General features: G+C 37.1%; 1 protein-coding gene across 6 annotated transcripts in view; it reads right to left on the reverse strand.

Annotated features, from left to right (window-relative positions):
• Positions 1 to 2,668: 2,668 nt before the first annotated feature.
• Positions 2,669 to 24,624, reverse strand: part of LOC143203554 (Krueppel-like factor 6) — a 696,440-nt gene continuing 674,484 nt past the window's right edge. For 5 of the 6 annotated variants that reach the window (XM_076415756.1, XM_076415759.1, XM_076415760.1 and 2 more), the window contains one exon: positions 3,287 to 7,015. In XM_076415756.1, coding sequence (XP_076271871.1) covers positions 6,840 to 7,015 — 176 coding nt within the window. In that variant the 3' untranslated portion in view covers positions 3,287 to 6,839. Of the gene's footprint in view, positions 7,016 to 24,624 lie in introns of all 6 variants that reach the window. The other variant, XM_076415754.1, reaches the window with a different exon arrangement.

Genomic DNA, 24,624 nt, shown 5'->3' on the forward strand with positions numbered 1-24,624 from the left:
GTTTTATACCTTTCTCATCATACGGACTATTTGCCGATCGAAAATTGCTCGACGCCTCTGGCTTTCGAGTGTGGAACGATTGGATTAAAGCCCGGCCGATGCATCCGAGAACTGGTGTACCGCTACTAGCTGAAGACGGTCTTCTGAATCAACACAATCTTGGGCCATTTTATTGGATTATCCGACTGAAATTGAAGTGGATCGGCTGCCGCTTGTTAGCCCCTTTCGAAGGAATATTAACGCGGTTTCCGGTGTCCGTTTCGATTGGGACGCTGGTAACGAGGGAGGGGGTCGTGTTGGAAGAGCACGCGGGGGACGGATCCGGTCCGGACATCCTAGGTTGACTTTTTGAAGTGTTCTCGAACAGGTTTCAGCAAGGGGTGATAATTGTGACGCAGCTCGAGTTATATTGATTTAAAACTCGTTGGTACAAATTAAATATACGTAATTAGTTTAAACCTTCAGCGCCTCCACCATATCATCACTATTCGCATTCACAATATTTTGTATTTCCTTCACCATATTGTAAACATTCTCAGATACAATGATCCTAAATATTTCCATGAGAAAGAAGCAATTATTTATTTTTCGAATGGGTGAAGAGAAGGGTCCGATTCCCGTTTCTTTTTCGGGCAAAGGCGACCAGATATCCGAAGCGATCGCCCGGAAACACGCGATTCCCTCGTCGAAAAACCGAGAATTTTTCCCGTCTCTCATCGCTGGCGTAAATTAATTTCCAATTTTCGAAAATTCCGTACCGGAATGAATGGAGAAATATTGGTGGAACAAAGAACACTCGAAGCTCCATAATAACGGACGGATTAATGAGGTATCTCTCCCCATTATCGTTAAATATTATTGAAGATTTTTTTTTTGTTATAAAGAAAATTTATTTATGTTATATAATTATAAACGTCTAATCCGATATTGGATCCGTTATCTCTTTCAGAAAAACTTATTATATGATCTTAATCGACTAAAAAATTTCAATACGGTACTACCAACTTTGCATACTTATTTTACCTAGATTGTAGATATATATAATTTAGTAAATAAAAATTGTAATTGTTTTAAAATATTTGGTGAAATTTCAGTTAAGTGCAAGAAATATTCAAAGGAGTGTTTGTTATTGGCAACTTACAGATAAACGTCTTAGACGTCCTATATAGAAATAATGGAAAAAGAAGGAAAATGAAGCGAAACCATGCTGCCGTTAGCAACAAAATGAAACATGCCATACTGAAAATATGGTTCCTAATAGTTTTTGAATGTCTTGCCTTATAAGCTGTTAAATCCTGGTGAAACAATCATCATCAGTGAGTTGCACTAAGCTGCATATCGAAGCAGATAAGACCTATTGCTTTTAAATGTAATAATTACTTAGTTCGCAACATCTAAATGTCTGCTACCAATTATATTAGATGTTTGTATGTATTTTAATCATGTTTTCACTGTAAAACGCATTTAATCAGAAACATCGGGACCATATATATAAATAGTCAAAATATTTTCCTTTAACTTTCTGACAACAAAGAGATACCATATAGGCAAAAGGTTTAGCAGTGATCCAATCATTGGTTAATTTTCATATTTCTTCAGTATTTCAAGACCGTATGCCAGCGAAGTCATGTTCCATCAAACTAAAGTGGTCATCAGAATTATTTAGTGACTACGCAGGGTGCAGCAGAACTTCCCATTAGCGCTGTAATAGTGTATCCTTCGCAACTTTTGCAACGTGTGGCTGTACATTCTGATACAAGACGACCACTTTGTGTCTGTTACTGAATATTGGTCTAGCGTTGCCATTTCAACGGTTTGTGAACTACTTACCGTTTGTTTCAGCAAACGCTTACAACGGGAAACTCAATCTCTTAAATTTTTCACTGCATATAAAACCCAAGTATCGAGTTGGTATCTAGTTCTAGGTAAAAGGAACAAAATTGTTTTATAGTTCATGTCGAGAGACATGTTATCACACATGTTATCTTTCAAATGCGCTATAGTACGGCTTATAGCATTAAACAAATATTATATAAGTAATTAAAATTGGACAATTTAATACAAGAGTATTTAGATAAAATAAAAGCGGCTATTTCTAAGAAATGGCGAAGGAGCTTGGTGTAATAGTAATTTGATGTTATTTCCTAGTCATCTCGTTTGTAAACTGGGTAATTAGTCTAAAGTTGTTATACAATTAAAAATAATTCGTTATTATTGTACCAAGATTGATAATTCGTTATTATTGTACCAAGATTGTACATAAAAATTAAGCAATATGTTACATGTCTACGTCTCTTTAAAACTAAACTTACACACTAGAGTTTTGAATATTTCAATTGTATATATGGTTACATTTATTATAATAAATGTATGAACGATTACGCTATGTTGCAATACATTATTGTTTTTCATTATCATATGCAATATTATTATCACACATCCCCATATTACCATGAATTAAAATACTAAAACAGCATAAACTTTTGAGTAACATTTAAAAAACGTTTTAGCTATTAATTTAATAATTCGGTATTGCTTGTTTAAAACTTTTAAATTAAATAAAATAAAATGGTGAAGGCGTGCCGCATTCGCCATTCTATGACGAAACTTTTTTGAATTCGTTAGTAGGAAGTGTGAAAAGGGGTTGACGAAATAAAACACAACAAGGTAAATTTTAACAGGAACGTTTTATTTTGCACTGAGCGGAAATACAAGCTAGAGCATACTTATCTCGCCTCTTCTTTTAGACAAGAACATCCATTGATAACGTCACATTAAACAGAAGTTTTTTGTTTTTTTTTAATATAATTTTTGTCCCGGGACATCGTCCCAGAGGGCGCGCCTCCCGTCGCACGGGTCCTCGACCACCCTCTCGGACGGGGCCCCGCAAATTACGATCATGTTATATATAATATTTATATATTAGTTACATATAGATTTCAATATTTTTTTTTCAAATAAAATATGTACATTAGCTAAATTTTATCACTTGTACGAATTATTAAAAATGAGGACCAGTCCAAGGCCAGTTCCAACGTTATTTCGCGGATTCGAAAGAAAAACAGCCGGGAGGGATGGTGGTGGGGGTGTTGGTAATTGTATCAAGCGGGTTGGTGTCAATAAATCGTCGGATTGGAACACAATCACCTTTAGATTCATGTTAGTGTCGACTAACGTAATCTACGAAGCTACGGAGAGAGGTTGGTTTTCCCGCCATCACTATACCGGTGCTGTTTCTATGTATCTATCTATATGTATACCCGGGAGGGGGGAAGGGTACATAGTCATCGTTACAAAAATACAGAAAAATCAATTCCCTATATGTAATTATGGAAGAACGTTTGTTTTTTTTTTTCGGGGGGATATCAGTCGAAAGGATGGCGAAACTCTGCTGAAGGGGAGGTTTTGTGGTGTCGGTAATAGAGGAGGGAGACACAGCGATAGATGAACGTTACAACAGTTAAGACAGAGATAAAGAGATAAGAGATAGAGAGTGAAAAAAGACAAACAGTAAAAAACGCGTAAAAAATGGCGACGGCGCCCGACTCCGCGTTCGTGCGCTGTCGGGCGCGGTCGCTACAATCATCGACAAAAATCCAGCGACTGACGAAAGTATAAAACATTTAAAATCTATGGTATTCAATATATTACTTTGACAAATGGTAATACATACAATTATTACACATAATGATAATAGTTAATTTCCCTTCTTTTTTTTTGAAAAATGTGGAAGATCAAACATCAGTATACACTCGACCACGTACATTCATACGTCACATTTAGTTCGGTGGTTGCGTGAGCGTGGGGGTGTGGGGTGAATTTTTCTTCTTCGTTTCGATGGAGAGATAGAGGGAGGAGGTTGGGGTGGTGGATAGAAGCGTGCGTCTTAGTTCGTCATTGTTCCAGATGAGAGCGTCAATGATGTCGTGTCGATCCCCACAGGACCCACTTTTTAATAACCCTAACTAATTCTAACGTCTTAGCAATTATTTAACATAAAGCATGCAATCTGCTGTACAAAAATGTTCTTTACAGGTTTTTTTTCTTTTTCTTATTACTTATTACAAGTATTCCCTTAAATTTTACACGTTATACTTATGTTATGGCTTTTTGGCATTACAATTATGCAAAAAGTATACAGTATCTTTTTGTGGCTTTTGTGTGAGAGACATTCGGAAGAATGTATCGTTAGGAATGCAGTATGACGATGCCCCGAGGCATCAGCGGCGAGCTGCCCTACCCGGACAATCCCACGCATGCGCGCAAGGAATAGGAGTCGTACTTTAGAAAAATAACGAGGTGTATCTGGTTAGCAATTTTGATTTTCGCTCATTGATATTGGTATTCCGACCTGAAACCGTTGCTGTCTCGCTCGCACCCATCGAAAATTCCGGGGGTCAATGTATAAAAAGATAAACCGTCCGGTAGGGCAACTCGCGACGAAAACGAAAAAACAAAACTCGAAACCATAAAAGAAAAGGGTTACTAAATGCACTGTGTACTTAAATAGCTGTACAGAAACTACGTCGTTGCTTTTTGAGATTTTCTTGATTTTCATCCAAGGTCACTTTTTACAAAATATATTTTTTTATCTACTTTTTAATACTTGTTTTTTTTATGTATAAAACTTACCGAAAGCCCGTCGCTTCCCCACCGCCCGAATACAGGCGAGAGGCGCGGGCCGAAAGAAAGAAAAAAGAGAAAAACAAAAATGAAAACGTTTGTTTACAACTTATATCGTTCCAAAAAAATGGCGTTCGTGTGCGCCCTCTGCACAGTCTTTATTAGTTAATACTTTGACACAAATTACTAAACTCTAAAAACACTACGGATCCTATGTACTAGAGCAAGGCTAAAAACTAATCGGACGTCGTCCCCCTCGGTCTCTCGCCGGTCTCTTCACTAATCAAGTTACATATCGAATTAACAGTCAACGTAAAGCTTATATCTCATAAATTCATTCAAAACATAACAAAACTATAAAATATTTGAATTTCTTTAAACAATATTATCTCTAAGCTTAAGCTTACAAGGTAATCCCTTAATAATGACTATCGTTATATTTAGCTAAATAAAATATAAATTAGGGTACAACTTGGTATAAATAATAAATATATATTTTATATCTATGTATATAATATACAGACACTTGCACATTTTCTAAACAGAATGCGGTTATTAAAAGTAAACACAAAAAGAATTATGGTACGAAAATCCAAAAATACGGGAGGAGAAACAACGGGCGCAGTAATTGATCCCTAGCAATTAATTTAATAAAATTTCCTATAAATCGAACAATGAACACTCCGTATTTTCGGATTAATATTGCACGAGTTAAAATTCCACAAAAAAAAGAACAAAATCAGTGAGCAAGCGCGAACAACGAACGAAAAAAGAAGCGATAACTTAATCATTAATTTGTTCTGTGTCACATCTGCGACATCAAGTTAGTATCAAGCGACGAAACAAAAAGCGATAATTTATGAATTAATTTGTATTGTTTTGACTAAAATATCCTACTCGACTCGGAAACAAGTATCTTAACCACTTCCTAACTACTATATCTCAACCACTCTCACTCACATTGCGTCGGGGACCAAGGAGGACAGCGTCAACGTTACGGATGGTAACGCAGCTTATTTAATTAAAAAAAAAACACGTAAAATTTCTTATTTTGTAAACGCCCTGTAAATTTTTCTGTTTTTTTTGCGTGTTTTTTCAAAACATCAAGACCGCCAGTCAAGTCAGTCTGATGGGATACGCCGGCTTAGGGAACGATCCTGTTACTACAGCCGCGTCCGTGGCCTAAAGTCCTATTTGTTCGTTTAATATGACGGGTGGGGCCGTGGAGGAGGGGGAGGATTTGTCCGTCCGCCCCCTCAACCCGTAACGGATATTCCCTACAGCCACGCGTTTAATCACAGGTTGATCATCATTTTTAGAGCTATACTATTATCAACAATACCTTCTCTAATTATCTAGCGGTTTTTTAATTGAGATGGGGGGGGGGGGGGTTTTGGTAGTGAACCGAGAACGATTTTTTCTGTACACCAAACAATTTCCCTAAACTACCGATCGAATTTTGATTCAGTTAATGGTGGTGGCACCCCCTAGATATTTAGAGACACCATTCTGGTTTTTTGTTTCTCCTATTAGCTCGTCTACAAAAATTCGCTAACATTATTTAACCATCTTACTATTTATTACCTGTCAGTAAACGAAAAAAAATGAATGTCCGGTGCGAGGCGGCGGACCGGGGGGCGCCCGGTGGGGAAGGGAGCGACGACGAACCCCGTACCTTACGAGCTAAATTTAACCTTAACCCTAAACGTTACTCTTCCAGAAAAATATAAAAAAGTTAATACTTTCATTTTTTTTTGTTAAACCGAACGGGGCCCGCCGCGTCGCTCGGCCCCCCGCCCTCGCCCCTCGCACCCCCTTACTGTTTTATTAATCCCTTAGCTTATTGTTTATATTTACATTCAACTAGCGGTAACTGGCAGTGGAGGCGGATGTTCTCTTGGCCGCCCTGTACCCATCTGATCGGAGCAAAGGTCGCCGCTTAAAGTGGCCCACCCCCTTCTCTTCTCGCCCGTCGCCGATCGTCCCTCTCATGACGTCGAAAACAATTTTTGGCCGCCCCGGAGGTGTTTGCGGTCGTCCCCCCGAGGAGGAGGGGCGGAAGCAACGAACCGAACCCAGGGTCGTGTTTTCGTCTTAAACTAAAATATGACACCTTATTGCTGCGAAATTCTTTGGCATTGCTTTTGGACGACGATCGGGGCGCGCGGGGTGTTGTCGGGTGGGCCTTTAAGCGGACGCCTTTAGCGCGGTCACCCTTAGGCGTGCCGTTTCATGTGCAGCGCCAGGTGATCGGACCGGCTGAAGCAACGTTCGCAGTGACGGCACTTGAACGGTTTGGCGCCGGTGTGTTTGCGGTAGTGCCTGGTGAGCTCGTCGCTGCGCGCGAAACGCCATTCGCATCCCTCCCACGAGCATTTGTATGGTTTTTCACCTGGAATCAGAGAAAAAGTATTAGATAATTGAAAACGAGAATCTATTAAATAATAACAAACAATATTTTGATTATAATCTTAAGTAACGCACATTCAGCAGCGAAGAACCATTAGCAATGCGTCAGTTATGTAGTTACAGGGTATAAAAGAACAGAACGGTTAGGAATCTCTCTCTTCCTATTTTCTATGCATATTGTGACTTTAACCTTAACCTAATTCCTCCGCCCATCCTCTCGTGCACCATCTGTAACGAATTAATTAATAAAACGAATCAGAATTGCTCTTTCTGTGCAAAGTCCCCGACCTGACACATAGATGGTGCTACTAGAATTAAATCCATATGTTTTTTAGTTAACCCTAACCCTCAAAAGTTGCATGTATAAATTCGACAGCTGTCGGATCATTAGTTTGTGAATTATAGCATTTTGAGCGAAGCAACTTTTGTTATTGTGAAATAAATGGATTAAAATGAATTTCGCGGGTTGTTAAAATTTTGCTTTTTGAAGGGAAAAAATACAGTTGCAGCAAAAACTTGGCTTGATGTCGAGTTTCCGGACACTGTCCCAGGAAAATCAACCATCAAGGATTGGTATGCTAAGTTTAGACGTGGTGAAATGAGCACTGAAGACGGTGAACGCAGTGGATGCCCAAAAGAGGCTGTTACCGACGAAAACATTAAAAAATCCACAAAATGATTTAGAATGACAGTAAATTGAAATTGCATGAAATAGCAGACACTCCAAAGATATCAACTGAACGTGTACATCATATCATTCACGAATATTTGGGTATGAGAAAGCTCTGTTCAAAGTGGGTGACCAAGCGTAATAAACCCGAGTTTTTGCGCCGATATATGACAATGGTTGGAACATGGCTCCATCGTTTTACTCTGAAGTCCAATCGACAGTCATCCGATATTTTTTTGCACACGATGAATCCGCTCCAAAGCGTGGAAAAAGGCAATAGTCGGCTGGCGAGGTTATGGCGTCTGTATTTTGGGATACACATGGAATAATTTTCACTGACTACCTTGAAAAAGGAAGGATCATCAACGGCGACTATTACATAGCGTTATTGAACCGTTTGAAGGACGAAAACGCCGAAAACGGCCGCATTTGAAGAAAAAGAAAGTGCTGCTTCACCAAGACAGTGCACCGTGTCACAAGCCGGTGAAAACGATGATAGAGATCCATGAATTGGGGTTCGAATTGCTTCCTCATCCACCGTATTAAAAATGTGTTAAAATTCGTTTTAAACTCGCAGCAGATTTTTCCTTTTCATTTTATTAATTAGCATTGCTTTAGTTAAACAGAGAGAGAACGCTGCCTGATCAGTCGGAACATATAACTGAATCAGTCTATAAAATTCGATTTGTGTTGGTAGTGGTCGACATTGCTGACATACATCTGCACAATTACTTAAAACATAACATATAATAAAACGATAATAATTAATGGTTACATATTTCTAACTGCTATTTGATATCTGTCACTACTCTTACAGAAAATACCAAAGCCGCTGATAGAGCCTTTAATTAGTAACGTGGAACAGGGACGAAATAATGGGGGGTCCCCTCTTGCCAGTAAAATGTATTAAAGATTGTAAAAATCTTTCAAGGATTATTTCAGTTAATGTATCTAGACCAGAAGTTGAATAGGATGATGAATAATTCTTCTTATAAGATAAGGCTTCTTATGGCCCGGGTTACTTCACTCACTATAATATATTCAACATTGCAAGAAAAAGAGGCGTATTCTTCCTTTTACTTTGAGATTTATCTAGAACAAAGCCCTGAGAAGTGTCGTAGATGTTAGATACTACAGGACTGATTACCTACATCGAGACCTTCAGATACCGACTGTCACTCAGGAAATCAAGAGAATTGCAAGCAGATATGAGGACAGACTTCATCCTCATGTCAACATTGGAGTAATACAAGTCAAAAAAATCAAACCATTTGATATTGTGTAGTGTAGTACAGTGAGGTGCATTTAGTAGAAAAACACCAATGTTAAAACATAAACATTATTACACCAAGACTAACATAGGGTGGATGGGTCGTCCTAGGTATATATCTAGTTTTAAGTTATTGGAAAGACAAATTGTTGGTTAATCCGCTATAACAAGTATTCAACAACCTATTTTGAGCTTTAATTTCAACGAATCAAATATGTTTGAAAATAATATTTGAAAAACATATCTATTTTATCATCCTTGTTTAGTATAGGGTTAACGACCAATTTTCTACATAAAAAATCAATATTTTCATCAAGGAAATCGTATGACTGTCACTAATTATATTTCGGGAATTGGTAACACGGTTGTCATGTGAGCCTATCTGACGATTCCATCGTAAAGTTTGACTTTTTTGACGATATACGTACTCAGAACATTTTTTCGCACGAATACTATTTGTTTATTTTATATTTAGTTGAAAGTTTCGTCTCGGTGGATTATCACAACAACAGGGCATTAATCAACTTAATTTGACTTTCGGTGATGAAACTCCATCAAAAACCATCGTGTATCGCTGGTTTACTAAATGCAATCGTGGTCGTAGTTCGCTGACCGACAAGTTTCATGTAGGTCGTCCAAAATCGGCTGTTGTGTCAGAAAACATCGATGCTGCGTGCGAAATGATTAAGCAACATCATCATGTCCCCTATTGTGAGATTGAGGCATCCCTAAGCATTAGTTCCACCAGCATATATGCGATTTTATATGAACACTTAGCTGTGCGAAAGTTATATTCGCGTTGGATCCCACACAATTCGACAATCGCTCAAAAAAACGCTCGTGTCGATTGGTGCAAAGAAATGCTTAAGAAATTCAATCGCGGTACTTCAAAAAAACATTTTTTCAAATGTTTTTTTGATAAAATCGTAACAGGTGACGAATCACGGATATATTCGTATGAGCCCGAAAGTAAGCAGCAGTCGCCTGCATGGGTGTTCCAAGATGAACCAAATCCAACAAATATAGTTCGCGCACGAAGCACTTCAAAGAAAATGGTGGTCTGTTTGATGGTCATATTGCAACAGTCCCTCTAGAAGATTGTAGAACAGTAAATTCTGATTGGTACACAACAATTTGTTTGCCAGAAGTCTTCGGTGAAATAAGGAAAGCAAACAAGAGACGTCGGATTGTTTTTCATCATGACAATGTGAGCTCACACATCGCCTAAAACAAGAGACTATTTGAGCACTCAAGACATCGAATTGATGGGTCATCCGCCGTACAGCCCTGATTCGGCACCCAATGACCACTTTTTGTTCCCATCCGTGAAGAATAAACTGCGTGGTCAACGAGTTTCATCGCCCGAATAAGCTATTGAAGCGTTCAACAATCAAATTTTGAAGATACCTCATTCGGAATGGAATAGATGCTTTGAAAATTGGTTTAACGGTATGCAAAAAAAGTGTATCGATCATCGTGGCGAGTACTTTGAAAAACAATAAAAATATATTCGCAACTTAACTATTTGTTTTTTTCCTATTCCCGAAATATAAATAGTGACCATCGTACTAGTATTTCGGATTCTTTCTTAATTCTTATCAACTCTCACCAAATGGCGAAGGCGTAGCTATACCCCCAACCTCCGACCGGGGGGTAAATCTAATTACGAGTGGAGCAGTTAGAACGGGCATTGTTCCTGCCATTCTGACATTTCCACTGTCGCAAAACTAAAGTATTAGTTGCGCCCTGAATCGATCCCCGAACTTTCGGAACTAACGCCGCACGACTTTTACACCCTCCACCCCACCTCACTCACCCGACGGCGGCGGTCGACATCCAGTTGCACTTTTAAACAAATTAACAAAAATGTCGCCGACACTCCCGGACTCCGTAATGGAATTTCGCGGGACGCCCGGCTCAAAATTGAATTTGTTTCATCGGGAATCGGGACCCTTGTCAATATAAAAACCCAATTACGAAAGAAGTTCTTGGGAATTAGTGAGCCGACAGCCGGAATGTGGACGTTATTGAATGCGAGTCGGTGGCGGCGGCGATGGGGCAAAGGGACGGAGGGTGTTGGTAGCGACGGCGAATATAATTGAAGACTTTCGGGACGGTATTTAAAATTATACGAAAGCGAATTTCGATCGGATATTGGCGGAATGTTCCGGTTGGGACTGTAGAGCCTGTCCTAATTTTTGTTGCAAATTTATTAATTTCGTATTGATTAATTAAAGGAAACGACATCGGTATCAGCAACGGAGACGTCTTGAATATTCCAAATAACTAGCCATGTTAAACTATAACATGCTATGTAGCTACAGAGAGTATCCTTAAAGCTGAAGGATTATGCTTCTATATAAATATGGTGAAGGAGCATTTATATTAAACTGTTTTAAAATTGGTTAAGAATTTTTATTCCCATTATAAGATTTTACACAGGATATTATAAAGTATATCGTTGTACATAGAGTCTGTTTAATATATTGCCTGCCGTAATACGTAAATTCGTTTCAGAATCAGACAATATTTTATTTCTCATTTTATTCTAATTAAAAAAAGACACAATGCTGTCTGATTAGTTCGAATACGCAAACGCCTGAGCCTGTCAAAGTCGTCCGGTTGTCAGACGTATGCAAAATTCTTGAAAGCAATAGTGATAAGAGGTTATAACGTTAACCTATAAACTGTTGTGTCTGTATAATTAACTGTAGTTCTTAGATGTATCATAATATAACTACTATAATGTTAACATTTTTGGTCAATTATTTTATTTAAATTAGAATTTTGTTGTATGTCAAAGACTAAAACTAAAACTCAAAGTTGATCCGGCAACATTGCGACGTTTTTATGTGGCAAATTTAAATGACGTTTGGACAAAATAACTTTGAACAGACTATATATACTAGCGGCTCCAACAGACGTTGTCCTGCTTGAATATTCCAAATAACTAGTCATGTTAAACTATAACATGTTATGTAGCTACAGAGAGTATCCTTAAAGCTGAAGGATTATGCTTCTATATAAATATGGTGAAGGAGCATTTATAATAAACTGTTTCAAAATTGGTTAAGAATTTTTATTCCCATTATAAGATTTTACACAGGATATTAGAAAGTATATCGTTGTACATAGAGTCCATTTAATATATTGTCTGCCGTAATATGTAAATTCGTTTCAGAATCAGACAATATTTTATTTCTCATTTTATTCTAGTTGAAAAGAGACACAATGTTGCCTGATAAGTTTGAACACGTTAACGAATGACCCTGTCGAAGTCGTCCGGTTGTCAGACGTATGCAAAATTCTTGAAAGCAATAGTGATAAGAGGTTATAACGTTAACCTATAAACTGTTGTGTCTGTATAATTAACTGTAGTTCTTAGATGTATCATAATATAACTACTATAATGTTAACATTTTTATCAAAGCCAAACTGAACTAAAACTCAAAGTTGATACGGTAACATTGCGGCGTTTTGAAGTGGTAAATTCAAATGACGTTTGGACAAAATAACTTTGAACAGACTATATATACTAGCGGCTCCAACAGACGTTGTCCTGCTTGAATATTCCAAATAACTAGCCATGTTAAACTATAACATGTTATGTAGCTACAGAGAGTATCCTTAAAGCTGAAGGATTATGCTTCTATATAAATATGGTGAAGGAGCATTTATAATAAACTGTTTTAAAATTGGTTAAGAATTTTTATTCCCATTATAAGATTTTACACAGGATATTACAAAGTATATCGTTGAACATAGAGTCTATTTAATATATTGCCTGCCGTAATATGTAAATTCGTTTCAGAATCAGACAATATTTTATTTCTCATTTTATTCTAGTTGAAAAGAGAGACAATGTTGCCAGATAAGTTTCCGTTATCGAATGACCCTGTCGAAGTCGTTTGGTTGTCAGACGTATGCAAAATTCTTGAAAGCAATAGTGATAAGAGGTTATAGCGTTAACCTATAAACTGTTGTGTCTGTATAATTAACTGTAGTTCTTAGATGTAACATAATATAACTACTATTATGTTATCATTTTTGTCAAAGCCAAATTGAACTAAAACTCAAAGTTGATCCGGCAACATTGCGACGTTTTTATGTGGCAAATTTAAATGACGTTTGGACAAAATAACTTTGAACAGACTATATATACTAGCGGCTCCAACAGACGTCGTCCTGCTTGAATATTCCAAATAACAAGCCATGTTAAACTATAACATGTTACGTAACTACAGAGAGTAGCCTTAAAAGCTAAAGGATTTTCTATATAAATATGATGAAGGAACCTTTATAATAAACTGTTTTAAAATTGGTTAAGAATTTTTATTCCCATTATAAGATTTTACACAGGATATTACAAAGTATATCGTTGAACATAGAGTCTATTTAATATATTGCCTGCCGTAATACGTAAATTCGTTTCAGAATCAGACAATATTTTATTTCTCATTTTATTCTAGTTGAAAAGAGACACAATGTTGCCAGATAAGTTTATGTTATCGAATGACCCTGTCGAAGTCGTCCGGTTGTCAGACGTATGCAAAATTCTTGAAAGCAATAGCGATAAGAGGTTATAACGTTAACCTATAAACTGTTGTGTCTGTATAATTAACAGTAGTTCTTAGATGTATCATAATATAACTACTATAATGTTAACATTTTTGGTCAATTATTTTATTTAAATTAGAATTTTGTTGTATGTCAAAGCCTAAAACTAAAACTCAAAGTTGATCCGGCAACATTGCGACGTTTTGATGTGGCAAATTTAAATGACGTTTGGACAAAATAACTTTGAACAGACTATATATACTAGCGGCTCCAACAGACGTTGTCCTGCTTGAATATTCCAAATAACTAGTCATGTTAAAAGTACGAAGAATCATGTTTTTACATAAATATGGTGAAAGAGCATTTATAATAAACTGTTTTAGAATTGGTTAAGAATTTACTCTCATTTTATGATTTTACACAGGATAGTACGAAGTATATAATTATACATATATACTAGCGGATCCAACACACGTTGTCCTGCCTGAATATTGGTTTGGTATGGTTTAAAACAAATACTATAAGATGATTATAATAATATCCAATAGTGATTTTGTAGTGATATTATGTTCTTATAAAAAATGTGGAATCCCATCGAAAAGGAAAATAAAATAATGTATATGTTGTACCTGTCACTAGCTGTCCTCGTTTAACGTATAAATGATATCCATCTTCTGCTTTCTAAAATACCAATGGATATCGCAAGGTATCGTAGGAAGGATGGTTGTCTTGGATCACCTACACCATGTTATCTCTACCTTTTATCATATACTTATATATCGACGTTTATATGGGTCGCCATTATAATTGCAAATTAATTAACAGGTGGTGTATCGTATCTTCCTAAGTGCTTTTCATCTGATACATTGTCTGGTTTAATTACAATAACGTAGTTGTTGTTTTGTAACCTATTTGAAACGGTGTTAAACAATTGCACCATTTGGATTTTGCAAAAATGTCCGCATAGTTAACAACAATTTTTCTCTTCACCATCTGCTCGATATAATTGAATAAATAGAGCGTGTTAATTTTTGCTCAGGCATTGAAAATAAAGAACCAATTTGATGGTATACTTGGCCCTGAATTTTGACGTTGATTTAAAATTACGACCATCCTCTTTCTGAAGGATTTTCCGTGATCCTGTCTTCCTAATGATGTCTTCTAAGAATTGAATTGGAAATATGGCACTAGTTAATGGTGTTTCAAGGGTTCCGGTGGAATATTTGGTAATGGATGTGAAACTTTTCCTGATGCGCAGCAACGACCAACCAATTCACCTGTGTATTTAAATGCATTACGAGTCAAATACAAACGTTTATTAGCTCGAGGACGTTTATTGTGTTGTTCACGACTTTCATATACAAGTGTGTTTGCAAACGTACTTCTGTAGTTATATTTAATCAACTATTGAGTAAAATAATGTGTACTAATGTGTACTTCGATTAATATTTCCCATTCGTCTTCGAAGATGTCGCATTTTGTTGTAATAAATACACAAGAAATAAATGTAAGTAACTTTTTACGCCAAAATTAACAGGATGTAGCCGAATTTCAGGAATATAACTAAATAAATGGGAATAAAACTGATAATGCTAATATTTAAAAATATAACCGTATGTTGGCAATGCTTATTATTATATATAATAATAAAGATGGTGAAGGAGCTTTTATAATAAATTGTATTAAAATTGGTTAAGCATTTTACTCTATTTTTAGGATTTTTATAGTGGACACTACAAAATATATTTTTCTATAAAGCAGGAGAAAACCGATTCAGGAAAGTGCGAATTGCACTGACACGTATATGTAAGCAACATCAATATTTTTTTTCTAAACTTAATGTCGTTGGCTTAAGACGTTTCTTCAGCCAGTTCACTTCAAAACATTATCCCGAAATATATATCGGGTCTTTCTTTTCCGGATGAGGGCCCCCTTATTAGGAACATTAGGATAGAAATACGAGAAACAGCACATTTAAGAGGCCGTCGGGCGAATGCAGCCCTGCGTGAAATGATAACCGGAAGTAATCGCAAGGATTAGCGCTCTCGCTCCATTCGGGTTCAATGGGACTACGGAACGAAACACACCGCTTCGATCCGAGCGCCATCTGCGGCGATAGTCCGCAATCTGAGCCGACGAAATTTTTTTTTCTTCCTCGTCTTGTTCTTGAACGATGCAAGAGCGAGGCCGGGTCGATTGGTTACATTTGGCCGATGTAATAACGGCCCGAGGTTGTCCGAATTCAGGAAAATAAATAAATATAAATACTGGACATATCTGTCAATATGCTGGGTGTTTGACGATATTGTATCGGATGTAAGATTACCGGTAAAAACGGCACGACGATCACGTCTTAACATTACTTATTATTTGAATTCCTCTATCATAATAATAAGGATAAACTACAGGACTATATTAAACTTCGACCATCTCTTTAAATATCAAAAGTTGGTAGATTTTTACAAAATGTTGCATCCAATTGATCTAAAATGAAGATATAATAAATAGGAGAAAAATAGTAAACATAATAATTTTTATCCCATACAAAGTGGCCTAGTCACTATCGTGCGTTCGTTATATATCTTAAGCATTTTAAAAACCTTTTTATTATCTTTAACAAAACTTTAAAACTGCCGGGTTTAAATGCATTTTGGTAACAACTGCACAAACAAATATTTTAATTTTACTAATTTTTTTAAATTAATTATAAAGGTAATTTTAAAAACTAACTAACTAATACATGATACTTTTCTGTTTCTCTTTCTTTCGGCATTTCTTTACTGGATTTTCATTTAAATCTGCCGAAGAGCTATAACTATTGCTATTTAACTACTTGCTATATCTTAATCTATTTTCGATATCTACAACAGAAAAGAGATATGCGATTATTCCAATCAGGCGGTGTCGTCTGTCTTCAATATCCAAGTTATTACGAGGTTCCAAAATAAGGTGCTGAAGTGTATAGTGAATATGCCTTGTGACCGCACGTCACCTCCATCGCGACCTAGAAATTGATACGGCTACGGACACTATCAGAAGATTTGCCCATTCCCACCAAAGAAGACCCAGAACTATGTTAATACGGAAGCGTTCAGACTTCTAAATGTGAATAATGTCATTACATGTGTCAAATAGAGAAAACTTTCTGATCAGTGCAAATGTTTGAATACTAAGTGATTCAGCCTAAAATATCTCAATTGTAGTTGTTTGTTTAGTAGGTTAAGCCAGACTGAAGTTAGGTGTATATCAGTTTTAATAAAAAAAAGTAAACTTAGTATAGTGAATAGCAGATTTGCTAAAGTTTTCTGATTCTAACATGTGGTCAAATAAACAAAAAACGGATTTAAGGATTATCTTTCCATCAAGTAACCCCGCCCTGTCCTATTATAAAAAGAGAGAACAAAACATCTGGTGATTACACAGTTTAGCTATACAACATTGCCGTATTTCATCGCATTGTGTTTTGCATCGATAAGTCACCCAACGGTCTTTATAGCCGCACTGTCAATTTCCCATGAAGGTCGTTAAGATCCCCGTAAAGGGTACCCGAATAAGAAACGCCCCCGGCGGCCGAAATTCGCAACACTATCCTCTAACGACGCCATTTAGGGCGATATTAAGTCGTTATCTCTACAAAAAGGTCCTTTAAAACTACAACAGCCAGCCAGTTTCCGGATCCCGGCTGCGATCTTATGCAGGCGGGGGCATTACTCTCGCCTACGACAGGCGGGAGGGACGAAAAACTCCGGTCCCGAAATGTTTTGAGACAATTAACGTTAGTTTTTTCCCGGGCGCAGCTCTCGCGAAGATAAACCAGCCGTTTCAGTTATCTGTCGGTCTAAAGAGACCTAGTGCTTTTTTTTTTAAGTCTACGTCGTCGTTAGCGAGTCAAGTCGGATAAATAATGTCGCGGTACGTGCACTTGTCTTTCCGGGAGATGACGCTTCAAGATATCAACTTCAAGTGAAGTGGGGCTCTATCGTTAACTCGTCTAAATAGACGAGAGACTTTTTAATTCCGTAGGGACATAGTTTTTGGAATTATAATATAGACACTGAACTGAAATACAAGACGTAAAATTTGTTTTTACAATAACTTAAAAACAGTTATATAACAGGTCAGTTGAAAAGTCCCTGGCCTACCATAGTAAAACACATTTTGTACAGATAAAGAATACATCTTTCTGTCTTATTATGTGTTATCTGTGTTTCCTTTTCTAGAACCGATTGATCCTTACTTAGTCTCTATAGTAATTTAGGGGATGGTATATGGCTCGCTGAATGGAGAGAAGACGAAATGAAATAAGATATAGTTGTCTACATGGTGTCACCGTTATTTATTGAAATTATAAAAATTTACAAATAACAATAGATAAGCTGGATGGCAGCGGTGTTACCTGAAGACGAGGCTTCGGCAGAATTCACTGAATGAATCAAACAACCCTACAATAATATCCGAAATCAAAATCTCGGGGTTGCTAGATCATCGTAATCGTTTACTAGCCGGCGCTGCTGGCACTCCGCAGTTGTTTAACATCTGGGATAATATTTTCTGGGTATTTTGTAGGTCGCTATTCTAAGATCAATTAACACTGCTTATAACTCTGTTAAAAACACTTCTCTACAGTACAAGATCAAAAAGTGTGAGATTTTCGAGCTTGTATCCTGTTTCAGTGTGATCCAAGAGTTGAAATATTTCTCTACTAACACGAGAGTAGAGACATTAACCATATCTCTTTCTTAAAAACTAAACCTTGTTCATTTCTGTCGTTACCTGATCGACTAATTACCTAGCCGTCTTATCACATTTCAATAATCTTATTGCCGTTTGTAATTTGTTCATTGTTGAGTTGTCATCAGGAAATGAAGTTAGTGATGTTACGAGTTAGTGACATTCGTATCTCTAAATCCATCTGTTATTTATTTTTATTATCACTTTTCACCTAACCTTTATTAGGTTAATCAAGTAATAATAAATGCTGACACAAGCTACCATTGGTAGAACCCATTGGTCCTCTTTTAGTCTCTGTACTAATGAAGTTCATGTATAGTATTAATTAACACTGTATTTTTTCTGCTAAATGATTTAAAAAATCCTTTGCACTTTAGGTTACTCAAGTATTATCAAGGCGTTTTTTGTTCAGAATTGGCTTTATTCATCACCTTAATCTCCATCCCATTCACGCAACTTCACTTTTCGATCAATTCAAACCGAATTTGTGGATTTTTCTGATGTTGTCTGGTGTTACCACCTCACTGGACGTCCACTGCGTTCTGCATCATCGACCTACCATCATCTCTACGACCATGTTTGAAATCAGCAAACTAAAATTTTGATTGTTTTTCCTGATGGAACGAAGTCCTTATAACACTTTTCAAGCCAATGCATCGATTGAACGGTATTTTTTCCCATCAAGAAGCAGTGTAAAATTACAACACGATATTGTTTTTGATCAATTGTTTTGAAAATACCAAAAGTAGTGTCACTCTTAGCACAATAACTCATAAACTTATAAGTAGAATATCATGAAATTTTAACACTTTTCTTTTGAAGGTTAGTACTAACTGAAAAAGTGGCGAGGCAATAAAACCAGCGCCACATATGTGTTAGGCCCAGGACTTTTCGGTCCATGTGTTACGTATATAAAGCCTCATTTCAAGTGATACCGTAACTAACATAACTTGATTGACGTACAGCTTTATAAGTGTGGTCTCTTTTGAAAAACCGTTATTTAAAATTTTGTCATTAATTTTTTTCCTGTTGAACTGAAAAGATTAAAACAAATTATAGAAAGAAACAATCTAATACCTGCCCATCAGTTTGCTTTTGTGAACAAACACTTAACAATCGATATACTTGCTGTTGGAGACAATAGCGAAGAAGCAACGAGAAAATTGTAACAGGCGAGTAACAATATAAATAACTGGACCAAGATTTGTACAAGTGTACAAAATACCGTGTGAACTCTCACCTTTCTGGATTGTGGTCAGTTTAGTTTTGATATTTTAACGCCGATAGGATCTCAAAAACGAGAAAAAATGTATTTTAGGCTTATACGAATACATTACGATAACACAACAATATTTCGCACTACGCCATTAAGCACCATTAATAAATGTTGACAAGTCAAGGACCCTTTGATGTTGTTATTAGTTTAGGAACTATATCCCGTCCCTTCCCCTCCTAGCCGCGCCCCGTCCCGCAGCTAAAACACCTCACATAATAAAGACCCGAAACCGTTTTTCCAATTAAGCGTAATCTGGATACGAGGGAACGCGGTCAGTCGGGCTCGTGCCATTCTCCCCCGAAGATGAATCTGTTTTATAATGAAACCGGAACTTCGAGAAGCCAGGGGGGTCGGTAAGATTGATGTTGCCAATGTCAGTGTTTCGGGGGCTTCGTTCGTTAGCCCCTTCCGCTACCGTCAAGTTTTGAGCGAGAGAGATCTCTCTCTGCCTCCCCGCTGCCCCTCGCCTTTCCCTCCGACTTAATACTCGCCGAGAGACCGGTGGGGCGGCGGATGGGGAGGAAGGATGACGTCGATAAAGCTTCCCGCTCGGGTCGTTGTTCGCTCGGCCCGAGTTCCGTCTTGTTTTCTCGTCTCAATTAAAAAATATCTTATTTAAAGATGATTTAATTTGGTGGAAAAAAATTGGCGCGTGAGGGGTGAGGGGAAACGGGCGGAGGTGTTTGCGTTTATTCCACAATTAGGGCTTGTTGACGAGGAACGAGATTATGAATGGCGAGGGAACAGGACTTTTCATTAATGTGGCTTTTGCTCTGAAAAAATAACTCTTTTAAATGTTTCAGTATAAATATATTAGCAGCCTATATGTATATGGATCAGTGATGATGATGAGAAGAATTATCGGTAAATAAATGTTAAACGTTCAACGATTAAAAGTGGTAATTTTAATATCGGTAGCAAAGAACAGCATGAAGGATAAAAAGGTGACTTACTTAAAATTTTATAAATTTTATAACAGGTGAATTGAAAAGTCCCCGGTCTGACACGCTACTAGAATTAAATCTATATGTTTTTTAATTAGCCTTAACCCTCAAAAGATGCGTGTATAAATTTGGCAGCTGTCCGATCATTATTTTGTGAATTATAGTATTTTGAGTGAAGCAGCTTTTGTTACTGTGAAATAAATGGATAAAAAGGAATTTCGCGTGTTGAAAAAATATTGTTTTTTGAAGGGAAAAAATACAGTTGAAGCAAAAAACTTGGCTTGATGCCGAGTTTCCGGATACTGTCCCAGGAAGTTCAACCGTCAAGGATTGGTATGCTAAGTTTAGACGTGGTGAAATGAGCATCGGAGACCGTGAACGCAGTGGAAAAAGAGTTTGTTACCGACGAATTTTTAATAAACCCTTAAAATTGGCACTTAATTTGAAATGTTTGGTTAATTTTGGTACTTAATTTTAAAATATTTGGAAAATATATATGTATAAGTGTTGCAAAAAATATATCGAAATTTTTTCGCTGCCCACCACCCCTATCTTGTAGAGCAGTGAAGTGTAAAGAAGTCAATCGTTAGTAAGGACATATGGGTCCTCCAAGATATTTACCTACTTTTTAAGCTATCGGAAAAATGATCAATATCAGCCCACTAAATGTATTTAATGACTAAATAAAGAAACATTCCGGTGCACTGGTATAGTTTTAACCGGGACTTCAAACCTGGGAAACGGATATAACCGACAGACCCCGAGGGATATCTACCCCGTAAAGAATTAAAGCCGAGAACCGTATTTTTCGACCGAGGCGCGAATCTCCCGACGTCATATCGCGTCCCCTCGGTACCTCCACCCCTCCCCCTCGTTCTCTTTCACTTCGCATCGCCACCGGATGAATTATGGATTGATCGTCTCCGGTTTCGGTGGTTGTTTAAAGTTTCTGCGGATTTAATTAAACTTGACGAACGAGCGGGAACGTTGACTGTGCGCGATGGAGCCGCGGGAGGGAGTCGGGGAGATCGGGCGGGCGAGTCCTGCTCTCCTGCCGGTCCTGGTCGAGAGGGCTCGCTGATTGAAAAGCGTCATTGACACCGAATTCACGACCGGAAACGGATCCGGGGTCCGGCTAATATTCGGTTTGGGATTTTACGAGTGCCGTTGAGAGCGCGGAGGAATGGAAAGCGTCGGACGGACATCGAGCGGACGCCGCGCCGTTTTAAAATCGGTTCCCGGTCGTCACGAGATTAATTAATTTCGATGGGTTTTTACGGGAATAAACATCGAGCACGTCGACATTTTAATTAGGTCCTCGTTTTTTACTCATCGAATTGCGGAAATATTGGGATATTTTAAAGATTAAAGCTCAATTATTCCCCATAATTACAGTAGCAATGGTTAAAAATAGCGAGAGAGGATACTGATAAACTATTTCAGGGGATGGCTCTTCTACAACAATCATAACAGCGCCATCGTTTTGACCATTGTACTACTAAGCATATTGAACTGATACAGATTAACATTCTGTACGTATAAAAAATATTCTAGCAAAAAAAACTGAACTGACTTCAAAAAATAAATAAGGAACTCACCATAATGTAAAAAATAATCAAACTTAGACTTCAAGTACAAACAAAGTGCGTAATAATCGTTGTAATAGCTAAATAAAAATCAGTTTGAAGTCGGTACCCTGCCCAAACAGTCGTATTAAATTAGATTTGTTTTGTTCCTTTTTAATTTTGCGTTTTATTATATAAAATTATATTATTATTATTGTTGTTTGTATATTTAGTTTAGTACAATTCTTTTTGGTAAAAATATTTTATTTTTCTCTTTTTAGTGTCAGATATTTACTCAATAAATTACGCAGTCATCTTGTTAAGTCTTACAATGGAGAGCCTAAGTAAAAGTACAGTCCGTATGAGCAAAAAGAGGAATAAAGAAACAATGATCGAAAATAAGGAATATTTCAGGCACAGGGGCCCGGTATCTAGTCTAGGTCATTTGACAAATGCTCCAACCAAATTAGAAAAAAGAAAGTTGCTGCTCTATTGGGAATCGAACCCGCGACCTCCGCGTGTGAGCTTAACGTTCTAACTATTACACCATAGAAACAGCTTCTTATCATGTTTCTGCGACTTGTCATATGATATGGTTAGTGCTTAAAAAGCAAACTGAATGGCTTTTACAATGAACTATTTCCGATTTTTTGTCATATCCGTTTAGCAATAATATTATACAGAAATATCTGAGTATTTGAGATAAAAAATATGTGAAAACATAACCTAACTTTGTTCCATTGGGATCACCTCGGAAGGACACTCTTTCGAATAATTTTTTTTTGATCAAAATATCGATCAAAAATTCATTTATTCATTTCTTAGTGCGCGTTTAAAGTTTGTTTTTGAGAAGTGCTTGTTCATCGCTGCTAATTCACCGCAACCATGCTTTATTTTTGGTAACTTTTGGTAAGCCTATAGACTAACATGTGATGTAAATGGTTATTAAACACTCAGGAAGTAAATTTTCGATTGCAAGAATTACATCAACAGATTCCACAGCAAATCGTTGCTATTGTATCAATGGACATTTTGTGTCCACATTGCAACGATGTATTGCGGTGTATATCAGTGCCGCAATTTTGAAAGAAAAAAGAGCAATCGATAAGTGTTTATGGTATCAATCTTAAAAATCCATGTTTTTCACATTGGCAATTGCATGTCGTCAGATCCATCCATGATTACACATGAATAACAAAATTAATATGCAGTTCCAGCAATGAAATTGAAGTTTAGTAAGAATTTATTGAAGGTTTACTTGATTCTTTATTATTCTTTATATTATAACTATATATGTGTGTTGTTTTAACAGAATATATCTATCCTCCAAAAACAATACATTCATTTTAATGCTTCTCTACATTTAGGCTGCCTTTTTTTGTAGAACGAATTATTTTTGGCTACTGGGTATAGCTTTCACTGGATTCCATTGCTAAAATTGTTTATTTGGCTTTTTAAAAATAGTTGATTTCCCTGGCTCATCATATCAACTTACTGTTTGGCTTCTGTTATATTTGACCCATCAAAAATCTTTTTAATCAACAAGACTGGAAATTATTTTTTACATACTATAAATGATGATCTGTAAGGTCTGTTAACAACAGCGCCAGTAAACTAGGACACTTGTTGAGTGATCAGTGTTTAGTTTAATTATAAAAATTCTATTGTAAACATTTTTAAAATAATGTTTGCTTTATTCAAAAGGATCTAACTTTTTCATCATTTATAGTAAACAATTCTAATTAATTACTTAGTTATTGTTTTGAGCTCTGTTTTATGAGTAGCTTACTAATTATTTGTGCCTTCTTATTTGTTCAGGTTCAAGTAATCTAATAACTTTCATAATAAAATCTGTAGCATATTTTCTTTATCATGGCACTGATGTAAAACCATATCTTCAGGGCCCTTTCAGAACATATAATATATCTACCAAAATCCAAACCTGGCAGTTATGTTATGCTTATAGAGCAATCCAAATAAAAACGAGCTCTTACAATGCAGCATTCATTTTCAAAATATTATTTACAACGAAAATTATTACAGTGTTATTAAAAGACGACACACCCTATGTTATCCATATTAAGTCTCCACTTCACGACCTCCCCGAAGACGTCTCTCCACGACAGAAAAGAACAGATGACGAGGCGTGGGGGGATCCTGAATATTCAACGCATGCCGTCCGTTGTGCATTGCCGTCACGTCCTCAGCCACCTAAGACTGGAATTCGAACCTATCTCGTTCGAAGTGCCGCCCGAAAAACGATACCATCATTAATATCGTCCCGGTAACTAACGGCGTCGTCGATATTATTCACCGCCCGACGTGCCCGCACCGCCGCCCCGCCCCCCCTCTGACGCTTCTGCGATCCGAAGCCGCCTTCTAAGGCTACTAGATTAATAACGGCTATTTAGATGGGGCGTCGTCGCTGGTGAAATCTCACGCGGAAAAATCACCTTTCTACGTGACGTCGTGACGGCGGATGGTCGGCAGATATCCCGCTGGAAAAATTAAGGTTCCCGTTCCAGTAATTTAGCGGGAATCCGCCGGAAGACTAATCGGTATTCATGCGATTCCTTACA

Source organism: Rhynchophorus ferrugineus, unplaced genomic scaffold, assembly GCF_030347505.1.
Source record: "Rhynchophorus ferrugineus isolate W39M unplaced genomic scaffold, kcgeb_rfMv2 rfM10, whole genome shotgun sequence".
NCBI classification, from domain to species: Eukaryota; Metazoa; Arthropoda; class Insecta; order Coleoptera; family Curculionidae; genus Rhynchophorus; species Rhynchophorus ferrugineus.